A 14481-nucleotide genomic window follows, 5' to 3' on the forward strand; every position below is an offset into this window, starting at 1 on the left:
TTTTTTATTTTTTTAAATAAAGTGTTATAACAAATCAATTTCAAAGAGTCGTTTAATTCACTCAAATGCTCTCTTTAAAATGTAAACTGTTCTGTTGAAAAATTACACCTTAATCGAGGAATTCTTGCCAGATTCAAAGATCATATCAGGTGATAAATGTGGGGAAAATTAGACCAGGGATTTTGGGGTTAAACCCACTCAAGCTGACAATATTATAACATCATTTTGTATTAATATCAACAAGGCAAATCACATTCAAAACCATGTTTATTCCAAACACAAATACAACAATTATATTGATTAATCTTCTGAAATGATTAAACATTTAGTTTTAGGTCCCCTCACTTGGATTGTGAAATGGTAAGGCAACTGTATGTTTACAAGGTTGAAATATGCCCACTGCAATTCAGTCACATTTTACTGCTGCTCAGCCAATAATAATAAAAAATAATCTAGAATAGATATTTGAAAACAAAACTTGTACAGCACGGTGATATGCATTCACAATATGTTTAGATCAGAAATGCAGTTTTTGTACTCTAAAGAGTTGAACTAAAGTTCATTGGCATATATATAACATGATAATACAACGTGAAATTGAGTTTCTGAAGTGCACTGTGGAGAAAGAAAATTTTGCTTGATTATTTAAAGTATATTTGAAACTCTGTCACACATAGCACAGCTGAAATGTTAAAGGCACTAATACACAAAGCAGAGCTGGCAACTCTCACTTTTCACACGCTCTCACGCCACACATCCATTTTCTCACGCAGAGGACACTGACACCGACAGACAAGACGTTCCTTTTCATATCATGAAACTAATTCTCAGCTCTCAAATTCTGTCAATTTTATTACGAAATTCAAACAATAAATAGGCCTACCGTTTTGGCGCTTTTAAATGTGACAGATCACTGTAGCGCCTCAGTTCAAGCGGCACGTGAACCGATCATCTCTCTTTACTAGTTAATAGTAAATAAACACGAATAAACAATAATAGGTATGTTGAAAGATACAGTACAACTTATCGGAATGTTATGCCTCACATAATATCGATCAATCAGTGTTTTTCAACCGCGGAAAGAGGTCAATAAAACAGCTGTCACATAACCTTACATTTACCTCAGGAAAGCCATTTAATGACCATAGCACGTTAGTTAGCTAAAAAAAATTTTTTCTCTATATTACATATTTATTATATTTTTACTTATATCATTAAAATAATATAAAGTCGTTATTATAAAAAAACGCATTATATTTATTTTAACCGCATTTACATTTGAGTTGTTATTTTTAACCTTTAATAATACCAGCTGACAGGGCTTTCTGTAGCCATTATGTGAGAATTTCTTTCTTGAGAAAAATTAACATGTAGCCTATCTTCTGTACTATTTATCCAACTGAATCGATATTGAATAAATATCGGAATCAAACCACAAGAATTGAATTGAATTGAAATTGTAAAAATTGTATCAAGCAATATTAAAAGCAGAAGCCTACCAGTCATTGCACCATGTAAACATGGTAACGTTGTCACTAAACTTAATAAAATAAAATAAAATGTTTAGTTAGCTACCAAATGTTTTGACATCACAATAGCCTACACTTATTGCGATGAAAGGTTTTTTTTTTTACCCCCCACTTCCCACTTATTACACTTAAAGCACTTATTAGTAAAAAAGCAAAACTACAATAAGAGAAGAAAGAAAATATTTCATAATAAGGCAGCAGCTTCTGAATTCTCAATTTGATGAGGCCACTGAAAAAAGTACTTTTCCAGTTTCAGCATACAAAACATAAAAATTCCCAGTTTACATTAATATTACACCTTCAATCGATGACAATATCAAATGCATAACATTAGTGATAGTGAGGTATCAGTATAAATATGAGGTTTCATAGTCAGCACAGTTTAGTTTAGAAGTACGATCACTTGTAACGGAGTGAATATTGTGAGCATAAAAAGGCACTTGAAACATAACCCTCATCTTTTCCTTTGGAAATAGGGCAGGAGTGTTGGACCTGTAGGCACAGTGTGTTCTCATCATCTCTTCTCATGTATCATGTTTTTGTCAATTTCCTTTCTTCTTTCCTGGGGCCTTGGGACTAATGGTAACAGAAAAGAGAGAGAAAGGACACATTAATTGTACAGTTAAAGAGAAACAGAGAAATAATATGGTGTAATGCATTTCTCCACTATACTGTATGTGTACTTTAACATTATATAAACATACATATTTATCAGTGTTTGCTTGTTTTTATACATGTAATGCATTCTTGAATATCATACAGCCATGCCGAAGTAAATACCCGATCTCACATTGATCCTTTGTGAAATGTATATTCGAGTTGTGCTCATATTTTAAAGGTATCTGGTAGAAATTCTCATTACTACATGACTGAAAGTATGTGGAGACACTTTTGTAATGAACAGATTTGGCTATTTGAACGACGCCCATTACTAACAGGAACAAAGAATCGATAAAAGGACAATACAATAATATAATGGTGCCGTTTTCTGTTCCAGCATGACAACATCCCTAATGCAAATCCATAAAGATGAAAGCTTCAAGGGAGGACCGACTGCCTAATTAATAACAATGGTTATGAAATTAAAAGTTCAATAAGTCCATACTACATATGGATGTGGTGTTCAAGTTTTCTCATACTTTGGCCATGCAGTTTAAGGGGTGCATTAACATTATTATGCAAGAGATCAGTTAGTGGTTAGTTATGCTCGTGCAGAAATTAAGCAAAATCACCTCTAATAACCTGTTCTGGTTATACTTTTTATGTCAGCATGTGCCATAAAAAGCCTGTTAAATTATTTTAAACTGTATTTACAGGTAAAGTGGGAGTATTTTGTAGTAAAGTAGTTTGATGTATGAAAAGCTCAATCAGCAAATCATGAGAAGTCCATGATCAACTAATTCTCATTTATTAACTATTAATATTTATGCATCAGGGTAGCATTTGTTTTACTGCATTTAATTTATGCAGAGTAAATTAAATATTACATACAGTGAGGAAAATAAGTATTTGAACACCCTGCTATTTTGCAAGTTCTCCCACTTGGAAATCATGGAAGGGTCTGAAATTGTCATCGTAGGTGCATGATAAGAGACATAGAGACATAATCTAAAAAAAAAAAAAATCCAGAAATCACAATATATGATTTTTTAACTATTTCTTTGTATGATACAGCTGCAAATAAGTATTTGAACACCTGTCTATCAGCTAGAATTCTGACCCTCAAAGACCTGTTAGTCTGCCTTTAAAATGTCCACCTCCACTCCATTTATTATCCTAAATTAGATGCACCTGTTTGATGTTGTTAGCTGCATAAAGACACCTGTCCACCCCATACAATCAGTAAGAATCCAACTACTAACATGGCCAAGACCAAAGAGCTGTCCAAAGACACTAGAGACAAAATTGTACACCTCCACAAGGCTGGAAAGGGGATAGGGGAAATTGCCAAGCAGCTTGGTGAAAAAAGGTCCACTGTTGGAGCAATCATTAGAAAATGGAAGAAGCTAAACATGACTGTCAATCTCCCCCGGACTGGGGCTCCATGCAAGATCTCACCTCGTGGGGTCTCAATGATCCTAAGAAAGGTGAGAAATCAGCCCAGAACTACACGGGAGGAGCTGGTCAATGACCTGAAAAGAGCTGGGACCACCGTTTCCAAGGATACTGTTGGTAATACACTAAGACGTCATGGTTTGAAATCATGCATGGCACGGAAGGTTCCCCTGCTTAAACCAGCACATGTCAAGGCCCATCTTAAGTTTGCCAATGACCATTTGGATGATCCAGAGGAGTCATGGGAGAAAGTCATGTGGTCAGATGAGACCAAAATAGAACTTTTTGCTCATAATTCCACTAAACGTGTTTGGAGGAAGAAGAATGATGAGTACCATCCCAAGAACACCATCCCTACTGTGAAGCATGGGGGTGGTAGCATCATGCTTTGGGGGTGTTTTTCTGCACATGGGACAGGGCGACTGCACTGTATTAAGGAGAGGATGACCGGGGCCATGTATTGCGAGATTTTGGGGAACAACCTCCTTCCCTCAGTTAGAGCATTGAAGATGGGTCGAGGCTGGGACTTCCAACATGACAATGACCCGAAGCACACAGCCAGGATAACCAAGGAGTGGCTCTGTAAGAAGCATATCAAGGTTCTGGCGTGGCCTAGCCAGTCTCCAGACCTAAACCCAATAGAGAATCTTTGGAGGGAGCTCAAACTCCGTGTTTCTCAGCGACAGCCCAGAAACCTGACTGATCTAGAGAAGATCTGTGTGGAGGAGTGGGCCAAAATCCCTCCTGCAGTGTGTGCAAACCTGGTGAAAAATTACAGCAAACGTTTGACCTCTGTAATTGCAAACAAAGGCTACTGTACCAAATATTAACATTGATTTTCTCAGGTGTTCAAATACTTATTTGCAGCTGTATCATACAAATAAATAGTTAAAAAATCATACATTGTGATTTCTGGATTTTTTATTTAGATTATGTCTCTCACAGTGGACATGCACCTACGATGACAATTTCAGACCCCTCCATGATTTCTAAGTGGGAGAACTTGCAAAATAGCAGGGTGTTCAAATACTTATTTTCCTCACTGTAACTATTTTAGCGTAAAGATGACTAAACTACAGAAATGAGAATCACTAAAGAAGAAAGTAACTAAACCTCAAAAACCCCAAAGTGGAAAATCCAGATATATTACCTTAATCACAGCAATGAAACTAACTGTCAGTAAATTATTGCTTTAACTAAAAAAAATCCTAAAAATAGTCTTCATATTTTTCCATGCAAACAAAAAAAAACATTTGTTTTTGCTTTAATTTTCAGGTGAAATATAATTACGTTTTCATGTATTCGCTTAGTTCTCAAGTCTACACTGGGATTATACACACACATGCACACACAAGAAAGATAAAATTTTGAAGCTCATATAAGAAACAGAAACTCTATTCTCTATTCGATGTTTATTGTCAGCCTCAAGAAAGAGGCCACTATAAGAAATTAGCCAGCAGGGGCTGTACTTCAACTCTTCACAGACTATTTACAATATAGATCATAGTGCCAGAGACAGGGCTTAACAGAGGCCGTCCTTGATTGATCAGCTGTGATGATGAAATCTGTGCAGTCTTTCTGCAATGATGAGGTGTTAACAGTTGTCACAGAACACAAAATTGAACAAATCTCAACTGGACATGTGCAACGTTTCATATTTTTGTACATGCGATCGCTTTCAGCTCAAGTTCTTTAAAATCAGATCTATTCACCAATGAGCCGAACATACAAAAGAAAACAAATACAAATTTTCAGTTCACATTGTACTTGTTTCTTTGTGATTCACTGAAAATGCTTCTATCTTTTGTGACCCTTATTAATATTTATGATGATATATCTTTCAAGGCCATCATGTCAAACACCATCATAATAATCTCTCATAAACAAATATGAAAGACTTACATGATTTTGTGTCATAAAATGGCTTGTAAGTAAATTCTCTCATACCCAAACACACACACACACAGACACAGACACAATCATATCTAGATAACATATATTTTACCGCACACACACACACACAAAAATCACTTTAGCTGCCTGAGGCCACTCTCGGCTCATTAGTTTCTGAAAAAGTCTCTAAAAACAATCCCATGATGGGGTTTAAGATCTAGACTATCAACTTTAAAGCTGAAGGGAACTAGTAATATCACAATTTCTGAATTAAAATCAACATGAAACGTTATTCACGAGCCTTTTTACCATCATAAAAGGTATTGGTTTCATCGGGAAAGCAGGTATTACATATAATGGGAAGTTTTTAATGTAAATTTCTATTTGCTGTTATTGTAGCATTATTCATTACATTAACATTAAGCATCCTTTAAACTTCTACATTAACAACTGGCAAAAAGGACAGCTATGGAAGCTTGTTTCATGTTGAGTTTTTTCTCAGAATTGCGAGATATAAACTTGCAATTGCGTGTTATAAAGTCAGAATTGCAAGGGGAAAAAAAGTCAGAATTGTGAGATAAAAAGTTGCAATTACCTTTTTTATTCTGTGGCAGAAACAAGCTTCCATAGAAAGCAATTTTGAGGATGGGGAAAACTTTATATTTAGATACAACAAACATTTCTTTCTTAGAAATAATGTGCACAGATAATTTATGCACATTAAGACCACCAGCATGTAATAAAGTAAACAGAGCTAATTCTGATTTCAAGTTGACTTAAAAAAGTCAATTAGTGCTTATGAACCACCAAAGAAAGTAAACAAACACTGCGGCCATCATTTCTTCACCCAAAACAATGAATTAAAATCTACTTTACAGCACTTAACCCAGTTCTTTTAAGCTAATATGAATTCTGACATGCATATTAAACCCTTTTAAAGAGCAACAAAAGCCTCTTTACCAAACCACCACAATATGTTTCCCCAATATGATCCTTCACCTGTTGACCAAATTTCCATATGTGCTCTGGTGAGCATATTTCCTACTGCAAAAAAAAAAACGGAAATAAAACATTCATTTTATATCAGGACGTTCTCTTGAGGTGCGTGGGGATTTACTGAGAACAGTTTTGGCATATTTGTATCAAATATGTGCACAAAATTGTTTGTACAATACATAACATAAGATAAATCCACAAATCTTGACTTTTTTGCATCATAAAAAGAAGATATTATTTTGATATTATGTACAGTGTAAGAACTATATTAACATATATAGTTACCATTCAGTCACAAGTTGATTGAGAAAGGCACAGCATTAACCAGTTGTTGGTTAAGCAAAACTAGTCCCCCTCACATAGAGACGCAGGCATTTGCACACACAAAGCAAACAAAAGAGCTTTCACTAAGGTGCCATTTGGTTAGAAAATGACCATGTTAATCAGTTTCCTGAACAGTAAAGAGCTGTGAGCTGAAAATGCCGAGGGTGGTAAAGCAAGAATCCACATGGAAACAATGTGTTAAGTGATTGTCCGTCAAATATTTCGAGTTCAAGCATATTAAAACACATTTTAATAGCATTAATGGAGCTCAAGCTCATTTTCAGACATGCCCTGTATGGCATCGCTTAACACATTGATTATGGGTAAGGAGGACTTGCAGAGAAAAATGTTTGAGATTGATGTAAATTATATTATAATTCCCTGCAAGCTGATTTTAAAAGCTTCCCTTGATCTGATTCCTCGACTATATCAGCCCAAATCACCCAGCATGAAACCAAAGCCGACACGCAGACGACAAAGTGCCACATTACTGCTACAGATACGAGTGAAACAAGCTCCTTGCCACTGTACAAACCTAAGAGGTGTTGCCATGAGGTATTGCCATGCTTTAAACATGGCACACATTCAAACAGCTTTTCTCAACCATTATTTTTCTTTTTCTCTATTTACACGAGACAATGATTCGGGGCGAAGTACTTAGCATGTAGAAGAAGCTTTGGGTGAATCTCACAAAACCTGTCGAGATGATACTTGGGTAAATTTCACACCAAAATCACAATGATAGAAATTAGAGGAACTTGATCAATTATATTTTGTGTGAAGAACATTAAGCCTATGTGTGTTATGTGGACCATTAAGATTGTGACTTTTGCTTTGTTTTCACAACAAATAAACACATTCCTTTTCTAAATTTGCATAAAGTGCAAAAAATATATACTATTTAAATTTATTTATTTATTTTAAAGAGAAGTTAATTCATGTTGATTTTGAAATTTGAAAGTTAAATATGCTTAATTTTCACAATGCAATCATTTGTTTTAGCACTTAATAGGCTTTGTTTTTTTGCTCTTGTGGAAGTGGAAAAGTGGAAGTTACAGGTTTTGTGAGTTTCCTCCATTAGATTTCAAGTCAATCCAGCCCAAATCCTGCTTCACGTCTTCTTCCCCCGAGATCGAGTTGTCTAACAGGAAAATGCTGTTTAAGGCAAACAGGGAAGGGAGGTGAAGATGTTAGAAAGAGTTTCAACAGATATCCCAGGTGAAAAATGCCACTGCTTGTTTTTGGTATTTAAAAAAACACTGAAAACAGTGAAAACTAAGTCTACGTCTCTCTGGTTTGTGCTTTCCAAATTAAAGAATTAATCTGGCCTAGACGTGTTCACAGAAGCACCCAAACCCACAGCAGCAGAGAGAAATGAGAAAGAGGAGAGAGTTAGGACTTCCACGAGAGAGGTAAAGAGCGATTAATGGAAGGGGACACAGATAAGGTGGCTCATTTCATTTCACCAGCACTGACTTTGGAAGGAAAGCATCCAGCTCCGAGTCTCTTCCGTTGCTGTGGCTGGGTGAAGATGTGCTGGTGCTGGAAGTGCTGGTGTTTGGTTTGGGGAGACTGTACATATAGACGGCGCCTATGACCAATCCCGCGCCCAGCGTGAATATCAGGTCCACGTGGAAGCCGAAGAGGTAGACGGACGTGATCGTGGACACGATGATGGAAAACGAGGTGGCGAAGCCTTTGAGAATATTGTCTGCGTATTTTACGACAACAGCCACCAGAAGGCCGCCGAACGCCTGGTTGAAAATGACGCCCCACACGAGGGGAGTGTATCCGAACAGGAAGCCTTTCTCAGCAATGGCGGCGCCATCGTTCCACCACATGCCGAGGAGACCCAAAAGAGTCCCGAAGATCCCGAGCTGGATGTTTCTCATCCACACCGAGGCAGAGCTGCCCTTCAAGATCTTCTCGAAGTAAACGCCGGCAAACCCGGAGGACAAGCACGAGACGATCACGGACACCAAGCCCTTGAAGTAGTTCTGGTTGGTGCCGGTCAAAGCCTCCTTCTGTTTTCCACTCTCCTGCTCCACCTGGACGATCGCCACACCGGCGAACAGCAGCACTAGTGAGATCCACTGGATTTTAGACAGACTCTTCCGCAGCATGAGCACTGAAAACAACGCTGTGGTCAAGATCTTCAGCTGATATGTGACCTACAAAAACGAAATGAATCATTGCAGCCTTCTGTAAGTTTCAAATCTACACTGACAACTTTGTTTTTACTAAACATAACATGTTTTGGGGTGAGAAAACTAAATGTTTGTTTAGTTTACATATTTTCATATCATTAAACTTTATTTCATATATATACAGATATACATATATATGCACACACACACAAATAAATAAATTGTGGAGAAGTCTTACCTGGAAAGTGGCTGCTGGTAAATTGGAAATGGCCACATACTGCAGGTTGTTTTGTAAAGTGTAGATGAGTGACGGAACTGCTAACTTCAGTGTGTCCGAATACTGGATGAATATAGAGTCATACAACAACCATACGAAGGACTTCACATTACCTGCATTTACACAAATAAAATGAGAAGAGACACGTTGTTATCAGACATACTGCTGTAGGGCCGCAACGACGCGTCGACGTCATCGATTACGTCGACTATGAAAATACGTCGATACGCATGAAATGCGTCGACGCGTCACATTAATTATTTACGTTTAAATGTCGAGTAATGGCGGCTTCTGCTCCCGCTCCCGCGAAGCTTTCAGTGCATGTGCCATTTTTTTAAAAGGTGTGTATGCACATGTAGACTAGAGACCTGCACTCCCGCGGGACCCAACGCAACAGAGTGCGGCGCGGGAATATACAGTTAGTTCTGATGGCCAAGTGCGGACGCGGGCGGTAATGCACTCGTGTGTGTGCTGGTTGAGGGAGAATAAAACGATTCGCGGGACTCCCACAAAATAGAAATATCTATAAAGTTAACATCTAAAAACAAATAAATTTTCATTTATCTGTTGCACAAAAGCAACAAGAACAACTAAAACAAAATAGAAACGATTTACAGGCCAGAGTCTCTATTTATAACATGTTTGCAGCGTTGAACAGTGTAGCCAATCACAGACATATGTGTTGATTTCTTGAACGCAATGGCCAATCAGATGCATTTAAAATAGAATCTTTTTGTTCAGTGCTGAATTCTGCATACTGGCAAATCATCTGATTATAACAAACAAATTGTAGATATTATGAAAGATTCATTGTGCAGCCAGTTTCACTGATAATAACAGAGATTTGTGAGATCGCGATGAACTGAGATGTCAGCATTTTAGCATTTTAGGAATTATTAAGGGAGAAATCCGTCCCGCGCGGCGCAGGTCTCTAATGTAGACTTTAAAAACAAACGACTAAAGCACTGAGAAACCTGAAACCTTAAAAAAGACTTAGGCAATTATTTTAGGAAGGTGACGAAATGCTTCCTGTTCGCATATTTCATAATAAAATGACAATTACCCTTTCTGAAATACAATTTTTTTGTCATCCATAGATTTCATGTTAAAATAATATACAGATGCACTACAGCTGATATATTGTTGTTGTTATTATTATTTATTGGAAAGTTTGCCAATGGATAAATCGGCTAATCCCAAAAATAACCATTAGATTAATCGTAAAAATAATCGTTAGATTAGTCGACTAATCGAAGAAATAATGGATAGATTAATCGACAACAAAAATAATCGTTAGATGCAGCCCTAATAATAATAGTAGAAGTGGTGTTTTTTTTGTTAGTACACTTGAACTTGATGCACAACGTAATGACGGCAATTGCCGCCTCTCGCGGTTCAAACAAACAGGGCTGGGCAACCACGTCATTACGTTGTGCGTCAAGTTCAAGGGTTACTCTTTTGGCGTAAATCGATGCGTACGGCTGTCTGTCGGAAGCTAGTTATTTTAGTCGATAGAGTTTTAAATATGGATATTTTTCTTACACTAACGCTTCGCTTTAGAAGACCTTTATTAACCCGTGTCGAGCACTTTAATCATGAATGGATGCGCTTTGATGGACTTCCAAAGACATACACCCATTCACTCCCATTATAAAGCTTGGAAGAGCCAGGACATTTTTTTTATATAACTCCGATTGTATTCGTCTGAAAGAAGAATGTCATATACACCTAGGGTGGCTTGAAGGTGAGTAAATCATGGGCTAATTTTCATTTTTGGGTGAACTATCCCTAACATGTATGATATGAGTGTCATTGCATAAAACAGAATATCAAAATGGCATTTATTTAAAATAATAATCAACATCAATATTGCTCAACACGAAAAGTATTGTGAGATAAGACATTAATCTTGTTAGAACCATCTTTGAACTTAAAGGGTTATTAGTTCACCCAAAAATGAAACAAATTGATTCAATTACTCAGCCTGAAATCTAAAAGATTTCTGTGCCTCCACTGACTAAATCTGTTCATCATATAAAGCGATCGAGTCTCTTCAGAAAATTTGGACTCGATTCAAATGGATTAGTTTTGCGATGTCTTTATGAACTTTTTGTAGCTGTCAATGGAAGGACAGAAATCTCTCACAGATTTCTTTAAAAATATCTTCATTTGTATTCCGAAGATGAACGGGTTTGGAACGACATGAGGGTGAGTAAGAGAGAGTTGTCATTTTTGGGTGAACAATCCCTTTAAGACATATTCTACACGTAACAGGCCACAACTCCAGTGAACGCACCTCTCTTCTCTATCATGATGATGACCAGACAGGTGAAGACTTTAAGAACTTCTGCCATCACTACGGCTGATGTGGCGAAGAAATGATCTCCCGGCAACGTCCGCACGTAGCGGATGCTGAGGATGAGCGATGCATTCTGGATCACCAGAATCGCCAAACTGATGTACTTCAACTTCTTGTTGACTGCAAGAGACAAGCACGAGAATATTTGGGTCAACAAAAAGCAGGTTTTTCACTGAAAGCGTGAAACTGGAAATGGATCTGAACACTGACGTCAGCATTTCACTTTTCTGAATGCTAGTCAATGTTTAGCTTATATTTCCAGTTAGGACACACCTATACATGTCAACACTGGGCCAGTGTTTGCTCAGTCCGGTGCCAACACCCTGCTTACAGACACTTCATTCATTCACACCACACTGCGTGTAGAAACATATTAATGCAGTTCACTGACACATTACTGGATACTAAATGGCCAAAACTACACAATTATCGAACTAAAATTGGATTCAAATGTGAGAAGACAAGATGAAAGACAGAAATAAAGGCAAAAAAATAAACTATAGACAGTTTCTATAGACACGACGAACAGGAACTGTGAAAACGTGATCCTGTTTTGCCAGTTTTAATTTTTTTGTAAAGAATGTCATGATGTATAACACACACCTTCTGCCACGCTGTCAAAACTCATTAAGACACATGAAAAGAGCTTTTGTCTGCAAGATGACATTGGAGTTTTCACACTGTCTGAGGAAATTCAAAGAGCTTTACAAGAGCAAACCACTGCCACGATTATCCCTTTTTATGCATGCCATCTATTACAATGTAGAGTTCTGTTACTGTGGCATTTTTACACATTCACAGATGTTTCAATGGCAGAGAAATTGGTGCGAAAAATCAGGCAATTAGTTAACATTAGTTAATGCATTAGGTATGAACCAACTATTACAAGTTTTATTAATGTACATTGTTGAATTAAAAATACAGAATTGTTTATTCATATTTGTTCATAATAAATAGTTAATTGTGTAGAAATTAACAGAATTAACCTTAGTTAGTTCATGATACCAAATGCATTAACTAACTTTAATTTTTTAATGTTTGTTCATGAAACTATATTGTTGCAATGGACAAATGTGCAACACTCTCAAAGTAAATTGGGAGTGATTATATTTTTGTTTTTAGTAAAACAAAAAAATAGATATTGTTTGCCTTTGTGATTTTATAATTCATACAGGGTTAAAAAGCAGAGAGATGACAAAACATGTATTTTGATCTTGATGTTTCCTTATTTGAATATTCTTACGCTAACTTTTACAAACAATACTGTGACGGTACTACCATGCTACAGTGATATCAGATGGTAATACCATGGCACTTTGCTAAATTCCTGAATGATTGTCAAACTCATGTACATCCTCCAAGATACTGGTACATTTTTGTAAGTGATAGTATCAAACAGCAATAGTCCTATATTCAGATACCATGGTCCATGTTATTTACATTGTACTTCAAACACTCTAATGGCGTATGTCCAAAACACATGGTAATATGATAGTAGGATGTGGTAACCATGGAATTTGGGTAGGTAACTATGGTCACCATGTTACATTTTTAATACTTCATTGCATTTGATCTGACAGCCAAAGCAGAGTCCTTAAACAGGCAGGTGTTTGAATCAGAGAGATAGCATACTGAAGATGTTGTTATGTTGTTGTTTTACCTTCATTCTGTCTGCGGGATGATGTTTTATCCTCAGTGCTTTTGTGTGGACTTTCATTGTCTGGTGCTGCCATCATCATCATCGAACATGAACTTAATTCTGCCCACAGACTCACACGATCCCCTCGATCTGTATTGGTTACAGAGCTTGATGATAATTTCCCCACCGCTGCTCCATGAAACAGCTCACATATGCGGTGAATAAGGTCGGAATGATCAGAGGTGCTCGAGGAAAAGTGTTGACGTCCCCAAGCACACAATCACTTCCTGTAGCCGTTCGCGAGAGCCTCGACCAATCACACGCGCTCACGCTCTTCTTCTTCGCTCTATCGCGATCTGAACTACGGAAACGTATTAGCGCCGCCCGCGGGCAGCCTCGAATCAAAGAAGTGGCATAAAAAGTACTTCAAAATTACTATGGTATTAGCAATAGCATTGCATTCTGCAATATGCACTTTGAAGCAGAGGTGGACAAAGTACACAACTTCCTTACTTGAGTGAAAGTACAGATACTATTGGTCAAATATTACTCCGTTACAAGTAAAAGTTGTAAAGACCGATTCTTACTTAAGTAAAAGTACAGAAGTACTCGTTTTTAAAAGTACTTAAGTATCAAAAGTAAAAAGTAAATGTCAATGCATTGTTTTATTATTGTTGCATTGTTGAATGTAATACTTACAGTACCTTATGCCTCTGAATCTATGCCTGCCTACCCTCATATCAATATCACATTTATTTCTAGAACACAGTTCCAGTAGTGGGATTGAATATGAGATTGAATAAGTGCACTCAATAACGTCTACAATGGTTTCGGACACCCAAATGGGTGTTCCCTCAAATAGTGCCCTTGGCTTAGTTTTTTGGCTTTGATGTCAACCCGACTTTCATTTCCAACCAAAATCCAACGTTCCGACGTCAGGTTCTAACGTAAATCTGACGTCGGGTTTTGACGTCAACCCGACTTTCATTTCCAAACCAAAATCATCCCCTGACTGACGTTACTACTTTCTACTCAAGGACCTTGACAGAAATATAGTGGAGTAAAAAGTATAATATTTGTCTTTCAAATGTAGTGAAGTTAAAGTAAAAAGTTTCCAGAAAAGATAATACTCAAGTAAAGTACAGATACTCAAAAAGTGTACTTAAGTACAGTACTCAAGTAAATGTACTTTGTTACTGTCCACCTCTGCTTTGAAGTAACCAAATGGCGTGGTATTAGGGTGGTATGGTTCCTCCGGTGGT

At 37.2% G+C, this 14481-nt stretch overlaps 1 protein-coding gene across 1 annotated transcript; it reads right to left on the reverse strand.

The window, feature by feature from the left end:
• Positions 1–87: 87 nt before the first annotated feature.
• Positions 88–13509, reverse strand: slc35a2 (solute carrier family 35 member 2). The gene is made up of 5 exons (XM_084086397.1): positions 13241–13509; positions 11518–11700; positions 9183–9334; positions 8274–8968; positions 88–2105 (listed from the first exon to the last, which is right to left on the reverse strand). The coding sequence occupies exons 1-5, from the start codon at positions 13320–13322 to the stop codon at positions 2072–2074; spliced, it is 1146 nt and encodes a 381-aa protein (XP_083942523.1). The 5' UTR covers positions 13323–13509; the 3' UTR covers positions 88–2071.
• Positions 13510–14481: the final 972 nt, after the last annotated feature.

This window comes from Abramis brama (assembly GCF_963993115.1).
Source record: "Abramis brama genome assembly, chromosome: 16".
Taxonomy (NCBI): domain Eukaryota; kingdom Metazoa; phylum Chordata; class Actinopteri; order Cypriniformes; family Leuciscidae; genus Abramis; species Abramis brama.